This window comes from Hevea brasiliensis, unplaced genomic scaffold, assembly GCF_030052815.1.
Source record: "Hevea brasiliensis isolate MT/VB/25A 57/8 unplaced genomic scaffold, ASM3005281v1 Scaf7, whole genome shotgun sequence".
NCBI classification, from domain to species: domain Eukaryota; kingdom Viridiplantae; phylum Streptophyta; class Magnoliopsida; order Malpighiales; family Euphorbiaceae; genus Hevea; species Hevea brasiliensis.
The window spans coordinates 2,025,779-2,043,442 of NW_026615250.1; the positions used below are offsets into that span (position 1 = coordinate 2,025,779).

The 17,664-nt window shown below is 32.6% G+C and overlaps 2 protein-coding genes across 3 annotated transcripts; both read left to right on the forward strand.

The window, feature by feature from the left end:
* The first annotated feature begins 11,135 nt into the window (after positions 1–11,135).
* LOC131177661 (uncharacterized) lies at positions 11,136–12,238 on the forward strand. Its single transcript, XM_058142744.1, has 2 exons — positions 11,136–11,155; positions 11,436–12,238. Exon 2 carries the CDS (start codon positions 11,460–11,462, stop codon positions 12,186–12,188), a length of 729 nt encoding a protein of 242 aa, XP_057998727.1. The 5' UTR covers positions 11,136–11,155; positions 11,436–11,459; the 3' UTR covers positions 12,189–12,238.
* Positions 12,239–12,256: 18 nt separating this feature from the next.
* Positions 12,257–14,977, forward strand: LOC131177660 (uncharacterized). 2 transcript variants are annotated; one of them, XM_058142742.1, is made up of 4 exons: positions 12,257–12,585; positions 12,933–13,487; positions 14,038–14,580; positions 14,710–14,977. In XM_058142742.1, the coding sequence occupies exons 1-4, from the start codon at positions 12,319–12,321 to the stop codon at positions 14,725–14,727; spliced, it is 1,383 nt and encodes a 460-aa protein (XP_057998725.1). In that variant the 5' UTR covers positions 12,257–12,318; the 3' UTR covers positions 14,728–14,977. The 2 variants fall into 2 exon arrangements, with proteins under 2 accessions (XP_057998725.1, XP_057998726.1); XM_058142743.1 differs by having other exon boundaries at positions 14,086–14,580.
* Positions 14,978–17,664: the final 2,687 nt, after the last annotated feature.

The following is a 17,664-nucleotide window of genomic DNA, read 5'->3' on the forward strand; positions in this document are numbered from 1 at the left end:
AAATAGATTCCGCAAGTGCACAAGTTAGAGTAATATAATTTTAAAAATATTGTTCCCGTAACACTCTTATTTGCATAGCCTGGTATATTTCACTGTTCCAGTGACCAGAGTCGGTCCGGACAATTAAGGAGATTAGAACCACACTTAAGACAACTAGAGAAGCCATAAACAGAAATAATTAATAATGTCCAATTAGTTAAGTATAAACAAGAAAAACAGAACATAAGAAATTAAACAAGCCGAGAGTCACAGCGATGGGTGACCTTCTCAGGAACAACTGCGAAGTCATTTTAAACTCAAATTTCGAACCGTAAAATGTGACGCCGCGGTCCTTAGGACCCTTATAAACACAGTAGAAAAGAGAAAATCACGAAAAAGAATCATAAATCACCAAATAATTAGGTCGTGAGACTAAGAAATATGGAATTAATTGCAAACCGGGATAAATCGGCGAGGGGCAATTTGGTCAATTGACCCCGAGAGCTGACTTCTGACCTAACTGTCAAATAAAATTGAAGAAAAGAAAATTTCGAAATCGAGAATTAAATTAAAAAACTAATAGAAAAAAAAAAAAGAAAATGGAAAAGTCAAAAGGTGATGACATCATGCATGACCTCATGTATGATGCCATAAATAATATAATTAATTTATTTATTTATTTAGATTTTTGGTCTTCTTAAAGAGATAAAGAGACAAAAGAAAAGAAAAAAAAAAATCCATTTGGTCATCTTTTCCCTTGAAGCCGCCCACCTCTCTCCCTTAGCTCTCTCTCTCAAACTCCATTAGAGCTCTTAAGTCAAGCTTCATAAACCTTCAATTCCACCATAAAAACCTTACTCTCCAACATTAAATCTTGTAGTTAGACCTAGATAAGGAGCTTGACAACAAAAAGAAAAAGAAAGGAAGGAGTTTTGAAGAAAAGGAAATTCTGCATAAAAAGGTTAGTAATCAAATTTGATAAATTGAGTTTGATTCTTACATTTCTAACTTATTTAGCTTGTAAATATGTTTATAATGAAAAAAAAAATTGTGAGGGACCATTACTGAATTTCGGCCAGCCTAAGGGGGAGGGTGATTTGCATGATTTGAATAGTTTGAATGGGTATATAAACCTTAGTTAGTTGAATGACTATGGTTAAAGGCATGGAATCAAGTAAATGCAAAAATTAGTATGAATTAGGGTTTGGACATTAGGGTTTAGGGACAAAAAATGTGAACAAGTGCTAAATGATGTCTTTGACATAGTTTAAGGAAAGAAATAGTCATTTGTGACCTAATTAAGTGTGTTAGAAGTGTTTGAATCAAAGCCAAATTCGGATTGGGTATGCACCATGACCAAAAGTCAACTTTGAGGGACCAAAAATAGAATTTTACAAGTCCAATTGGTATGAGACCAATTGAGAATGAAAATAGGCACTAAATGACACAATTTTCATTTAGGAAGCATGCCCAAAAAGTGACCAAAACCTAGTGAACAAATTGACCAAAGTTGGAAAATTGCAGTCGCTGTCAGATAATCGACCAAATGAACAATGTTTGTTCATTTGGTCATAACTCGAGCTCGGCAGGTCAAAATGACCTGAAATTTAACCAGTGGTTAGATGAGATGTAGACTTAAAACTTTCATGAAGAACACAAACCCAAATTATGCCATTAACCCAATCAAATTACTGAACAAAGTTGAACCACTGAATCTGCAGAACTGCAGATTTGCCATATGAACAGTAAAGTTTCAATGGCTATAACTCTCTCTAGAAAACTCCGATTTAGGTGATTCTTGAACCAATGAAAACCTAAGATATATTAGAACATTTCATATGAGGAAAATTAGACCAAATTATGGACTTAACTTGATCCAATTGCTGAACAAAGTTGGAGTAATAAATCTGCAGAACTAAATTCTGCAGCATGAACAGTAACTGTATTTTGGCTATAACTTGAGCTACAAAACTCCAATTGGAGTGATTCAAAAAGGAGAATAAACTTAAGATAATAGGGAACATTTTCTATGAAGAAAGTTTTGCCAAATTCCAACAGTAAAAGGACCAATGAAATAGTGCAACTTAGGACTCCAAAACTGAAAATTGGCAATTTTGCCTAAAAGACCTAAGTTTTGAGAAAATGACCAAAACCAACAAATTTAGTGACCAAAATGTGGTATGTGAGTAAAGTTGGAGTTCCCATACCTATTAAGCCTTAGAAAGTCAACAATTTGACTTGAATAGTATAGTGAATGGTAACCCAAAACACAAAAATTTCAAGAACGTCGAGTTTAGCACGTTAGAGCTAGGTAAAAGTGAAGCTAAATTTATTTTGGGTTTATGTTAAGTTCTAGTACTGAAACATTGTAAAATTGTGTGTTTCAGTTGGAAAGAATACCGGGAAAGAACCCGAGGAACCGAGTCGAGGCCAAGAGGCGACTCGCTTGAGGTTTGTGCACAACGTGTAATTTTTGTAAATTATTTGCTGCATATTGTTTTGAATGATTTGAAAAAGTGAATTGAGACATTATTTATGATGCTTTAATTGAAATTGTTGAAAGTTATTGTGTATATTTGAAATGACAATGTTTAGCAAATTGTTAAGATAAGTTTTGAAACCACAGTATCATGACCATATATTTGAACACCTCACTAGCACGACTAGTGTGGGTAATTAGTTTCGAATTTTGATTCCTTCTCTGGAGAAGTGTTGAGGTGTGCCAGTAGAAGAGGATGTGAATGGATATCCATATATTTGAGCTAGCTAGCCTTGTAATGTGATTTCTCTTTAGCCTCTGGCTATTGAGATTCTATTTGTTTCGAATGGCATGATCTAACTGTGGGTTTTATGGAATGTGATTTGATACTTCAAAATGAAATTGTTTGGGATTAAAATCTCATAATGCATGATTTGTATTTAATACTCATGTTCAGTCAAATTTTTGAATAAATGTTATTTAAGTTCTGCATAAAGATTATTTTAGTATGTTGTGCACCACTGAGTCCTAGTACTCAACGATAGCTTTTATTGCTGTCGCAGATATAGAGACTAGAGGAGCAGCAGACTGAGCTGCTGAGGATTGAGGATTTATCAGCTTGAAGTTATCGGGTATAATTTATACCCTGCCTGTAAATATTTATTTTGATGTATGTAATGCACAGAAATGTATGGACATGTGCAAATGGGTCTTGAGCAGCTTGTACAAAATCTGTATAAAATTGGTAATAAATTTTAGTTTGGATTTTCTTAATGTAAATTTTTGTATGATGTATATATAAATTGTTTATCTTTAAAGAAATATGGATGTATGAAATTGATTGACAGTACCTTGAGGATTATGGAATTTTGGAAATTGAGAAATGTTGACTGTTGAATTTTGAAATTTGAGAGAATGGTTGAGATTGATTGTGAAATTGAAGAAGTGGTTGAAAAATTATTGGAAGTGTTTTTTTTCAGGTATTTGAAGAACTGTTTTCTCAAAATACAAACGAAACTCTGCCAAAATTTTTATAAAATTTGCGAAAAAATAAAATGGACTAAAAATATTAACTAGTTTTAAATTTAATTAAATGTTTTAAATACCTATTAGAAAATGCTCACCACTTATCAAAAATAAGAAAATTGTTTTAAAATCCCTTATAGGGTACTTAATGAGTTATCGATAGGTGAAGTTCGGTAGTTCATTAGGTATTCTACGGGATCATGTTATGCCTTACAGAGGGGTAAGGTGTGACAGTTCCCATAGAAAATTGTGCTTCAATTGAAAATAAATGAATAAGCTAATTAGAATGCTAAAATTTAAAGATATTGATAATGAAATTCAAAATTAAAATTGGTATTTGAGAAATTTAAGGGAAATCAAATAATTAATTAAACTAATTGAACTAAATAACTAAAACTTAAGATGAAATTACTAATTATAAATTTGAGATGATTTAAATCTAACTTCAATAAGAATTAAAGTGATTCTAGAGATAGAGATTTCCAATATTACTTGCATGTGGTTTATCTCCAATTTAGGCAGACACATGAGATTTGCAATTTTTAAAGGAAATCAATTCTTAGTTCCTTAAAACCTCTCTCAAGCATTTCAAAATTGGTTGTCATCAAATCAAACCTATTTTCACGGTATTTCAAACCTGATAAAAATCCATCTAAAGCTCTAATTGATTATAAAAGTCCTTTTAATTTTCTTAGCTTATTTCTAACATCAAGAAAATCAAGTTTATTACAAGATTATCTATCCTAAACATTCACTTTTCAGTCAATCTGTAAATGATTAAAACTTAACTTGATGAGGGCACTTTCATTAAGACAATAAGCTCACAAACAATAAATAAAAAATGTAACAAATCTCATTAAAATAGTTAAATCAATTTAAAAACCACAATATAAGGCAATATTTACATACCCATCTCTGAAATCTTAAAGTTATACTCACAAATTATGATTTCAAGACAAACTCAAGTGAATAAATGAAGAAGAAATGAATATCTAAACTAAGAGAAAGAAAAACTCAGTAAAAATGGTGAAGAAACTGCTATTGGAACATTGGAGAAGACGTCATCTTGGTTGCTGCAACAATGATCCAAGGATGCTTCTCTCTCTTCCTTCTCTCTTTTGCAAAATGGGTTAAAAGACAGAAGATTCTGGAGAAAAGATTATATATTAGGTCAAATGAGAGAAAGTACCACGTCAGCATCTTTCATTAAAATGACATAAGCTGGATTGGGTTGTGTTGCGCTTGTGTCGCAAGTTGTGCACCTTTTTGGACAATTTTCGAGACTTATCAAGTGCACCAACACTGGCTGCTACATAAGCTACACAAGCTGTGTCATATATTGTGCAACTTTCTGTTCTTTAAATTCAACTTCAAATTTTTCTCTTTAAAATTTTGTAGATCAGCTCTGATTTCTTTCAAATGACTGCTCTGATCAAAATATCATCAAATTTCTCTATATTTTAATCTATAAAATAAGTAAATTTCATAAATTAAACTAAGAAGTATGAAAAGAGAAAATTAACTAAATAAAGGATAATTTCTAGTATATTAGCTGTAAACATAAGTAAATTAATTATAAAAATTATACTTAAATAATGATATGAAATGCATCCATCAATATATGAGGGCAAAATATTCACATATATAATTATAAGAAAATAAAATATTTCTAATTTTAACTTATATCTTTACTGCTCAATTTAGATATAAAATAATTATAATTTCGTATAAAAAATATTGATAATATTTTTTATATTTTACATTACAAAAAATTTTGATAAAATTAAATGTTTGTCAGTTAATAATAAATTAGAAGAAAATATTATATATTAAAATACTCATATGGTGATATATATCTAACTCCGCCTAAGTAGTTTGCGCTTAGCCGGTCCCAAGCCCGGATAAAGGAGGAGGGTTGCGGTAGGTGACAACCAGCGTAAAAATTTCGTCACACCCTATGATATGGATTCAAATGATATAAATGTTGGGGCGTCCTCTACTAACGACGCGCTACATCGGAGCCCGGGTGTAGTGATAAATATGCAAGGGTGTAGGGCGTTCACCGAAAGCGACGCGCCATGCTGGCGCCCGGGTGTGGTGTTAAGTGAGCAAGGGTTCCCACATCATGGACGGGTGTGGGTAAAGAAGTTAGTCCATAGGACAGATAATAGAACAAATAGTGGAACATAACACAAGATAAACATAGAAAATAATAGAAGATATCATAGAAGGAGACCAATTAGGAAGGAGCAGGATAGGAGGAGGATCAGGGTTGGTACTTGGAATGTTGGATCACTTACAGGAAAATTAATGGAGCTTGTGGATACCTTGGAAAGGAGAAGGGTGAATATTGCTTGCATTCAGGAGACTAAATGGGTAGGAGAGAAAAGTAAGGAAGTGGGTAATTCAGGTACAAATTGTGGTTTCTGAAAGGAGAGAAACAAGAACGGAGTGGGTATAATCATAGACAGGACATTGAAAGACGCAGAGTAGTGTGAAAAGAGTAGGAGATAGAATTATACTAGTAAAACTAGTACTAGACGGAGAAACAATAAATATAGTTAGTGCTTATGCCCCACAAATAGGACTAGACAGTGAGAGTAAACAAAGGTTTTGGGAAGATATGGATGATTTAATGCAAAGCATACCGAATGAAGAGAATGTTTTCATTGGTGGAGATTTGAATGGACATGTAGGAAGTGATAGGCAAGGTTATGAGAATGTTCATGGAGGTTTTGGTTTTGGCAGTCGAAATGAGGAGGAAAAAGCATCCTGGATTTTGCTATGGCATACGACCTAATACTAGCAAATACCTACTTTATAAAAAGAGAGTCACATTTAGTGACTTTCAAAAGTGGGCAACATAGAAGCCAAATCGACTTCCTCTTAACCAGGAAGACAAATAGAGCTCTATGCAAGGATTGCAAGGTCATTCCAGGAGAGGCTTTAACAAGTCAACATAGGTTGGTGGTCTTGGATGTCAAGTTTAGGAACAATTCAAGTAAGGTCAGAAGAAATAGTGTAGCTCGAACAAAGTGGTGGGAGTTCAAAGGAGTAAAGCAAGTGAAGTTCAAAAATGAGCTTCTTGAGTCCGAAGTCTGGAAGCTAGTTATGGAGGGCTATTATATGTGGATACAGATGGGATCATAGTTTAGAGAAGTTGCTAGAAAAGTACTTGGGAGTCTAAGGACATGGACCACCCTCAAAGAGAGATGGTGGTGGAATGAGGAAGTACAAAAGGCGTTGAAGAGAAAAAGGGAATGGTATAAGAAATTACCTAAATGTGATAATAATGAGGCATATGAACAAGTACAAGATAGCAAAGAAAGAGGCAAAAAGGCGATTAGCCAAACAAGAGCACAGGCCTTTGAAAAGTTATATGAGAAACTTGGAACTAAAGAAGGGGAGAAAGATATTTATAGATTAGCAAGGAGTAGAGAAAGGAAATGTCAAGATCTCAATCAAGTTAGGTGCATTAAGGATAAAGAAGGAAAAGTGTTGGTGAAAGACGAGGACATTAAAGAAAGATGGAAAAATTATTTTAATGATCTCTTTAATAATAATCAAAATGGAAATAGCGTGAATATAGATTATAGAACAATAGAAAAGAATGTAAATTATACTAGAAGGATTAGATCTTTAGAAGTAAAGGAAGCACTTAAGAGAATGAAAGTAGGTAAAGCCTGTGGACCCGATGAAATACCAATTGAAGTGTGGAAGTATTTGGGAGATATGGGAGTGGCATGGTTAACTAAATTATTTAATAAGATTCTAAACTCAAAGAAAATGCCTGATGAATGGAGGAAGAGTATTTTAGTACCTATTTTTAAAAATAAGGGAGACATACAGAGTTGCTCAAACTATAGGGGAATTAAACTCATGAGCCATACTATGAAGTTGTGGGAGAGAGTTGTGGAGCATCGACTACGTCATGATACTTCTATCTCTCTCAATCAATTTGGTTTCATGCCTGGTCGTTCAACTATGGAAGCGATCTTTCTCATTAGAAGCTTGATGGAGAAATATAGAGATGGGAAGAAAGATCTACACATGGTTTTTATTGATTTGGAGAAGGCTTATGATAGTGTTCCAAGAGAGGTCTTATGGAATGCGTTAGAACAAAAGAGGGTATCTATTAGGTACATACAAGTATTGAAAGATATGTATGAAGGAGCAACTACTATTGTGCGCAGTGGGAGGGACACGAGAGATTTTCCGATCTCAATTGGATTACACCAAGGATCAGCCATAAGCCCTTACCTTTTTACATTAGTTTTAGATGAACCGAAACATATACAAGAGAGTATTCCTTGGTGCATGATGTTTGCGGATGATATTGTTTTGATAGATGAGACACGAGAAGGAGTCAATAGGAAGCTAGAACTTTGGAGAAGTACTCTAGAGTCAAAGGGTTTTAAGTTAAGTAGAACGAAGACAGAATACATGCATTGCAAGTTCAGTGAAGGCCAAAATTGTGATAGGGAAGGAGTTAGTTTGAATGGAGTGGCACATTCCCAAAATAATCACTTTAAATATTTAGGCTCGATCCTTCAAGTAGATGGGGATGTGAGGAGGATGTTAGTCATAGAATTAAAGCGGATGGTTGAAGTGGAGACGTGCCACGGGAGTTTTATGTGATCGTAAGATTCACAATAAATTAAAAGGAAAATTTTACCGTACAGACATACGACCGGCTATGCTATATGGTAGTGAGTGTTGGGCACTGAAAGAGTCGTATGCATCTAAGATAAGAGTTGCAGAGATGAGAATGTTAAGGTGGATGAGTGGTCATACTAGACTAGATAAAGTCCGTAATGAAAGTATTAGAGAAAAGGTAGGAGTTGTGCCAATTGAAGATAAGTTGAGAGAAGGGAGATTGAGGTGGTTTGGTCATGTGAAGCGTAGACATACGGAGGCTCCAGTTAGACAAGTAGAGCACATTAGGCTAGAGGATAGAAAGAAAAAAAGGGGTAGACCTAAATTGACTTGGAGGAGAGTAGTGCAAAGATGACTTAGAAGCATTACACATTTCTGAGGATTTAACCCAAAATCGTTCAGAGTGGAAAAAGCGAATCCATATAGCCGACCCCAAATTTTTGGGATAAAGGCTTAGTTGAGTTGAGTTGAGTTGAGTTGGTGATATATATCTATATTTTTTTTTATTTATATTAATTATTTTTTGATATTGATTTATGAATAAAAATATTTACATCTTTTCTATCCTATCATTGTCATGTAACAAAAAAGTCGTTGGGTCATTAAAGAGAGTTGGCTTGCGGCTTTCTTTCTTAGGCTTTGATTTTCAGTTTTATTTCCACAAAGACTTGTTGTTATTGACTAGTTTTATACGTTAAAACACTCAATTGTTGATAATGTGTATGCGTTATATATTGCATAATCTAGATTGAAAATTAAAAAAAATATATTATTCATTGATAGTTTCATATTTGAGTTTCTATTTTTTTTAATTTTTTTATTTAAAAAAAATATATTATATATTATATTATAAAATAATAAAAATTTATTTTTAATTATGAAAGATGTTAATAATTTTTAAAATTTTTTAAATTAGAAAACTCTAGTGAATGTATTTCACATGTTCCTTGAAATTTTCTTTCAAAATGAAAAATAGAAAAATGAAAAAAAAAATCTACAAGAAAACAACTAATTAAATAACTAATTGAATCCCTTAAAACGACTTGTCGTGCCAGTATGGTTGGACCAGATGAGCAAGCGGTTTACAGCCAAGGAACCAAGTAGCGTTTTCATTGACGAGTAAAGGTCTTGGTCTTCCTTGGAGACAATAGATGCCTTTAATTTCCACAAGTAATATTATGTTCTCCATTCATTTTCGGTTGATTTCTCTGGAGTAATCAACTGATCATCCTGCCTTCTCTCTCTCTCTCTCTTTACATACTCTGATTGCTAAAGGTAATAAGTTTTCCTTCTCTGTTATCGCTCAATTCCATAGTTTCTTTGATATTGTTTCACTCTTTAATTATTCGGTTTTTGTTTCTTATTTATATATTTTCTCTTTCTATTCTGTTGCTCTTTAATTAGCAGCTTGCTGTTTATTTTCAAAAGGAAACTGATTCGGTTTTCATTTCTCATTTGATCGCAAAAATCAGTAAGTTCTTTTGTGTGTGTGAGTTTGTTATCTTCTTCCTTTCTGTTAATTCCCTCTGCAACTCTTTTTGTCTTTCTATTTATTTTTTATTTTTAATTTTTTTTTTCCTTTCCCTTATTAGATCTCTTCATGAGAAGACAGTCTCTACTCTGTTTTGTGTCTCATTGTATTTTGAGAAGGCATCGTCCTCCTTTATTTCATCATTTCTTTCTTTCGTTTTTTTTTTTTTTTTTTTTTCTGGTACTTGAGTTGAAGATAAAAAGACTAATGACTAAGAAAAGGGAAGATTTTTTTATATTTTATAAATTTTATTTATAATTTTAATTTTAATAATCTTATCTAATTACAAAGATTACTAAAATTATATTTAACTTTTACTAATTAGGCTTTCAACAAGCTTTAAAAAATAGCACAATGCTGTGAGTATTATTTTTTTTATTTTATTCATTTAATATAATTAATAAATAAAAATATTTAACATGTTTAATTTTATTTTATAATAATATAAAATATAATATTTATATCTTATAAATAAAATTATTATCTATTAATAATTTAATTCATCTAAAATAAAATTTTAATCATTCATTATATTACGTATCATATATGTATATATAGTTTGGTTTAAGACAAACTATTTAATAACAAAATATTTATTATTAATTTGTTATAATACATTGAATAAAATATAAATAAATAATGAAAAAAATTCATTTTAGAATTGACTTACAAAAAAAAGTAAAATAATAGTAATACTAGTTAAAAAAATTAATTAACCTATCTTAAAAGAAAGCCTAAATTATTTTTAGGGTAATAGGTTTAATATATATAAATAATATATGAATATTCTTTTAAAAATATTTTTAATTATTTACAAATAAATTAAATATATCACAAATTATATCAAAATTTAAGAGCAAAGTATGTAAATTTAATTATTTACTACTTAAAAACTAAATTTACACATTTAATAGATTAAACAACTCTAAATAAATATTAAGAAAAAGTCCGTGCATATCATTTGTTTAAATATTTTTTAGGTAATAATAATAATAATAATTAATTATTATAATAATAATAATTAATTATTATAATAATAATAATAATTAATTATTATAATAATAATAATTAATTATTATAATAATAATAATTAATTATTATTACTCTGAAAAGTATTTTTAGTAGAAAAAAGCAAAAATATTACTAAAATAGATTATTAATTTGTTATTATACTTTTCTTATTATTTTATATTTTACTAATATAATGTTGGTGTATAAAGTAAAATTCATTTTATCATAAAATGGAATTATTTTAAAATTTATTTTGTAAATATAATAATAATTAAAACTAAATTTAATAATTAAATAACCAAATAATTAAAATTTAAAATGATAATAAGAGAAAAAAAAATGATAAAAAAATTTTAAATTCGTATGCTAACATTTAAGTAGTTAAAAAAATTAAAATAAATAAATAAAAATTTAAAGAAAGTACTTAAGTCCAAAAATTAAAGTACTTAAGTCCTACTCTCTTTGATGAAAAGGTATGCAGTCTCTTCCCATTCCATTTTTATCGTTAATTGCTCCCGATGTTACAACATACCCATGCTCCTCCTTTAGGATTGGTGTTGTAATTGGCCTAAATTTTAATATTTGATTAAAAAAAAATTTTATTAGTAAATTGTATATTTCAAATTTGAACAATGTTGGATGGTCTAAATACAGTGCTATGTTAGTTTTAGGGGATCTGCGATCCCCGGTTGGGTATGAGTCAAAATGAAATTATCGAGTCTAGTTTATTCAGACTATTGATTTTTGATACAGGTTGCATTCCCCAACTTGGAGCAAATGCAAATTCTCAACATGGATAATTTGAAGATGATATGGCACAATGAACTCCATTCAGATTCCTTTTGCAAAATGAAAGTACTTGAGGTGAAATACTGCGAAGAACTACTTAAAATTTTTCCATCCATGTTGCTGAGAGACCTCCAGAATCTTGGGGATTTGGTCATATGGAATTGTACTTCACTGAAAGAGGCGTTTGATTTGCAAGAGCTGATTAAAATGAAAGAAACAGTGGCCTTTCAATTGAGAACTCTGTACATTGCAAACCTCCCAAATTTGAAGCATGTATGGAATGAAGATCCTCTGGGACTTGTGCTGTTTCATAACCTAAGTTCAGTGTATGTTAGGGATTGTCCAAATCTAAAATTTATTTTCCCAGCTTCAATAGCTAAAAATCTGCCACAACTCGAAACCCTGCATATAAGAAGTTGTGAGGTGGAGGAAATTGTTGCTCAGGACCAAGGATTAGAAGCAACTTCTGAATTTGTTTTTCCTTGCTTAAAGTTCTTGACTTTTGGGGAATTATATGAGCTCAAGTGCTTCTACCCAGGAATACACACTATGGAATCTCCAATGCTAAAGAGGTTAGCGGTGTATCATTGTGAGGAAGTAAACATTTTTTGTTCAGAATATGAGAACTTGGTAGAAACAAATAAAGAGTGTCAACTCATGACTCAAGTTCTGCAACCACTTTTCTCGTTTAGAAAGGTATGGGCTCAATCTCCCTGACAAGCTTAAAATCTTTCTTTGTAATATCTGAAAAAATTTTGGTATTTTTGGACTTAAGTAATATCTGAAAAATTTATTATCACTCTCAAGTGTTGTGCATTTGAAAAGGCTTCAGATATGCAATTGTAAGATGATGGAAGAAGTGATGGTCAAAGAAGGATTGGAAGAAGAAATAATGAGTAAGATGTTACTCCATCAACTAGAGTCCCTAGAGCTCATGGATCTTCCAAAACTCACGCGATTCTGCACAAGTAATTTAGTTGAATGTCCTGTCTTGAAAGAGTTGCGCATACAAAATTGCCCTCAAATGAGGACCTTTGTCTCCAATTATACGACTTCAAATATGGCATCCAGCAGTGAACTTGACATTATAAACTCTGCTCTCTTCGATGAAAAGGTATGCAGTCTTTTTTCACCTGAATAATAGTTTCCGTTGTTATCCACAATCGTTAATTGTTCCTTCTTTAGGATTGCTGTTGTAATTGGCCTAAATTTTAATATTTGATTAAAAAATAATTTTTACTTGTAAATTGTATATTTCAAATTTGAACAATGTTGGAAGGTCTAAATCCAATGCCATGTTAGCTTTAAGGGTTCGGCAATCCGCTGTTGGATGTGAGTCAAAATGAAATTATCATGTCTATTTTTTTTATAAGCAAAAAATTTATTGAAATAGAGAAAGAAATAAACAGAGGAGAGTATCATGTCAAGTTTATTCACAGTGACTATTGATTTTTGATGCAGGTTGCATTCCCCAACTTGGAGAAATTGGTGATTCTCAACATGGATAATTTGAAGATGATATGGCACAATGAACTCCATTCAGATTCCTTTTGCAAAATAAACGCACTTACTGTGGAGCACTGTGAAGAACTAATTAAAATTTTTCCATCCACGTTGTTGAGAGGCCTCCGGAATCTTCAACGTCTGGTCATACGTAATTGCGATTTACTGCAAGAGGTGTTTGATCTCCAAGAGCTAATAAAAATGAAAGAATCAGTAGCCATTCAAATGAGAACTCTACGCATAGAAGGCCTTCCAAATTTGAAGCATGTATGGAATGAGGATCCTCTGGGACTTGTCTTGTTTGATAACCTAAGTTCAGTGCGTGTTTGGGATTGTCCAAATCTAAAAATTATTTTCCCAGCTTCAATAGCTAAAAATCTGCTACAACTCAAAAGACTGGATTTAGACAGTTCTGGGGTGGAGGAAATTGTTCAGAATCTGAATTGGGTAGAAACAAATATGGAGAACCAACCTATGATTAAAGTTCTGCAGCCACATTTCTCCTTTAGAAAGGTATGAGCTCAATCTTTGTGTCAAGCTTAAAATCTATTTTTTGCATTATCTTAAAAAATTTTGATATATTTTGTGTATAAGTAATATCTTCTCATCTATAAAATTTTAAGAATGAAACTTATTATATACTAAAACTAAATAGAGCATTAAATTTATTTTACATAGAAAGCATTGCCATTGAATTTGTTTTCCACACCTCAAAGTGAAAAAAAGAAAATAATGTGTTTATATTCATTTTAATACACTATTTGTAAATTTAGTTGAGATTGTGTTTTTATATATATAAGTTTAAAAAATATAGCACTTAATTTTTTTTTTGTTATTTTGAAAAGAATATATATAATAAACTTATTGTATAGAATTAATTAAGTTTAAAGAATAAATTTATTTAGAATTAAGTTACAATATGTTCATATAACAAAATTGATTTTGGAGCTAAATTAAATATCAATTTTACTAGATGATTATATGATTGCATACATTGAAAATAAAAATTCTTGATAATGAGTCGATTATGTAATTTTTTTAAAACATGATATGGCACTTATAGTTGGGTAATCTTCCTGCTTTGACGGATATGTGGAACCATGACTCGCAGCTAGACCAAGCTCTTCGGTCTCTTGAAGAACTTCTCGTTTGGCTATGTGACAGTTTGATTACTTTAGCACCATCCTCTGCTTCTTTTCAAAATCTGACGCGTTTGATTGTATGGAAATGCAATGGATTAGCTAGTTTGGTAACATCCTCAACAGCAGAAAGTCTGGTCCAGCTCAGAGCTATGCTGATAAGTGAATGTGATGGGTTGAAAGAAATAGTTGCAAATGACGGAAATGAACGGAAAGAGGATATTATCTTTAGCAAATTAAGAAAACTGGAACTTAGATATTTGCCAAGCCTCGTCAGTTTTTGCTCAGCAGATCACAGCTTCAAATTCCCCTCTTTAACGGAAGTAATTGTGAGGAAATGCCCCAAGATGCAGGTTTTCTCAATTGGAGTCTTAAGCACGCCAAGACTCCTCGTTGTACGACATGATGGACAAGAGTGCTGGAATGGCAATCTGAATGACACTGTACAACAATTGTTTGCCGAAATGGTATGTATGTGTTGGTTAATCAAATTTCCTTTTCTCCTAAACCATAGAATTGAAATCATCTCTCAATTCTGATATATTCTCTTCTTGATCCTAACTTTGTTGTCCCTAAATTTCTTGGATGATGTACAGAATGCCAAGGAAGATTGACCCCAATCCATCATGTGCTGAAGCTGAAATAAGGCCAACGCTCTTTGTAATTGATTCAGATGTAGATTGTGGAAGGGCTTTCTTATTCGTGTTGGGATTATCTATGCAATGTGTTGTTTCCTTCTGAGATTTTAAATGGTGAACGGACCATATTGTTCCCATTTTATTGTTCCTAAAAGCAGTCTGTATTTGGTAAAGTTTGAATTCAGATAATCGTGTTTAATATCCATGAATACACTAATTTGTTAAATTTAGTGTCTGCATTGCCTTTACGAGATATTATGTGTATGAGGATTGTAAGGCTAATGGCCTAATGTGTTTGGATATTGTAAATTAGAACCATCTTAAACCAAATTCAAATTCATTAATTTGCCTTGGACTTTTTAATTAATGAATGTTGATTGATTTTGATTAACATGCATGGAGGCAGCTGATATACTTTTGAAGATGAAACACCATGTCGATAAGAATAATATGGATCCATTGAATATAGGAGTCCAACGCAGTACTAACAGAACTAGATGCTGCTGCAGGTGGCAATTTACTTCTACCACTAACATTGTAAGTCTGAAACTCTCTGTGAGTTAAATAGAGGGGATCAGCAAGAATGATTCTCTATGCAAAGGAATAGTATCACTGTATAGAGGAGCTTGCTGTCTGAGAAGGTGCTCTATTTCCAAATTCCTCTTGTGCCGTTGTGCGGGTCTAGAAGATCATAGGTGCGATACTCCTTTTCACTCATGTATAAATCACGAGGAGCTTCCTCTCTCTGTGTTGATATCACCTCCGTGGGCCCAATACGCCGATCAATTTCATGAGAGACTGCAGGATAACTCCGACCATCACCACTGACTTGGCAAAGGTTTCCCACTTCACTATCCTGAATTGATGGGGAATGGACAGGCACTGCATCTGATGGCACTGAGTGAAACACGGCAGGTCGGAAAAGTTCACTGAGCTTCCTAATCTGAAAGGGAAAATTGGAATATATATATATATATATATATATATATATATATGACTACTAATAAAACCAGTAATTCTCACTTTTTCAGCTGTAAGTTCTATTTTGAATTTGTTCCTTTTATCATAATTGTCCTTTATGGCCTTCTTGAAAACACTGAGGGAGTGGAAAACAATCCTTATGGATACTGAACCGCACCTGAACTTCAAAATTATCAGTGTGCAAATCTGACTAAATTGGTGAAGAAACTTATAATTATTACCAAGAGAATTTAGGCTGGATATAATAAAACATAACCTGAACTGGTGAGGACCTACCAAAAGCCTTTGGCTCTGATCTCATCCTGCCAGAAGATTTTGCTTTGTGGATTCCGTACAAAAGTTTGAGGTCAAAATCATACAGGAAAAGCTTAAGTCCAGGTTTCAGTAGCATCCAGAGCCCACTGCTACATTTAACTCAGCCATAGACCATAGCACAGTCTAGTTAATGTACCTAGTACCAACTACCAAGCCAGGTATATTGCTTGGTAGAAAGTGACTAGGGCTAGGTTTAGGCCAGATACTTAGTCACACAGTACCGAGATCACATTGCTTGACGACAAGTAAGCTTAAGAACTCCCAGTGAGTTACAAAGTAAAAAATGCCTAACACTTACATCTTCCTAAAAGAAGCATAATTTCAGTGAAAGTTCCCAAGGAGTTAAATAATTCTATATTCACGGCAACAAAATGAATATACATCTCAAACAGTGAATTAAAGGTGAACATTGGAAAACAAATCTGTTCTCTTAATCAAATATCTCCATACAAGAGGAACTAGCTCAACCTAAGCCACACAAGCCACTAGCACACCAAAAGAAACAAGAGTGGCTTTGATCTTCGCTCGCTCCTGGGCAATCTCATACTGTTTTTTTTTACTGATTTTATTAATTATCTCAAGTTTTCTTCCCTAATTTGATGGTTTTGTTTCAAGGGTCGTGATTTGGATTAATTGGTGCATTATTGGTTGAAGGGTTTACTATGATCGATTAGTTTTGTATTGCTCATAAAAATTAGTCCTTCGTTTTTAGGAGATTAATATGGTTTCCGTTGATCATTTGATTGATTAGCTGTTTATTAAGATGCCGCTGGGTTTATTACTAGTTTTGTGTTGGTTTGCTAATGGGTGATTGGTTTTAGGTATTGGAGCTTGCTGGGAATGCAGCAAGAGATAACAAGAAGAACCGTATTGTGCCAAGGCACATTCAGCTTGCTGTGAGGAACGATGAGGAGCTGAGTAAGCTTCTGGGCTCTGTTACCATTGCCAATGGTGGTGTGTTGCCTAACATTCACCAGACTCTCCTTCCTAAGAAGATTGGCAAGGGCAAAGACGATATTGGATCTGCCTCTCAAGAGTTCTAGGTCTTTTCCCTCAGTATCTAGTTTTCTTTAGGAATTCTACACTTGTAAAATATTCAATTTTGGTTTTCTACTTGGTTTACTATGGTATCTTTTGGGTAAGGCGGCTTTGGAATCAAACCACGCAGCTTTTCGATCAGTTGATCAATCTATGGTGCTCTTTTCTGTGTTATATATATATATATATATATATATATTTCTTTTTTTTTTCTAATATACTTGTGGACAAGAGATTGGATGTATAATGGAGTTTCACTAGGTTAGTGAACAGAATGCTGCGCTTCTAGGCTGTTCTGCTTTTTTTATTTGATTCTTGCATGATTTGGAGAAGATGATTGCATGCCCTCAACTTTTGTCTTTATTATAAGTTGTGTCTCTTTTGTCTGGGAACACGCTGAGACCTAGTTATCTTCAGAGGGAGTGTTGCAGAGGATAATGTACGCCTTTAACATGTTGTCTCACTGGATTGTAATAACGGAGAACAGGTCTCATGTTTTATATTCCCAGTGAACAAGAATGTTAAAATATACTATGGTCTTGGGGTTAAATGGGTGTAATAGGCTAAGGACTCATAATT

Coding starts and splice junctions, on each gene's coding strand:
- LOC131177661 (XM_058142744.1), top strand. CDS start 11,460: ATGCAAATTCTCAACATGGATAATTTGAAGATGATATGGCACAATGAA.
- LOC131177660 (XM_058142742.1), top strand. CDS start 12,319: ATGATGGAAGAAGTGATGGTCAAAGAAGGATTGGAAGAAGAAATAATG. Junction 12,586..12,932: donor CTGCTCTCTTCGATGAAAAG/GTATGCAGTCTT, acceptor TTTTTGATGCAG/GTTGCATTCCCCAACTTGGA. Junction 13,488..14,037: donor CACATTTCTCCTTTAGAAAG/GTATGAGCTCAA, acceptor TGGCACTTATAG/TTGGGTAATCTTCCTGCTTT.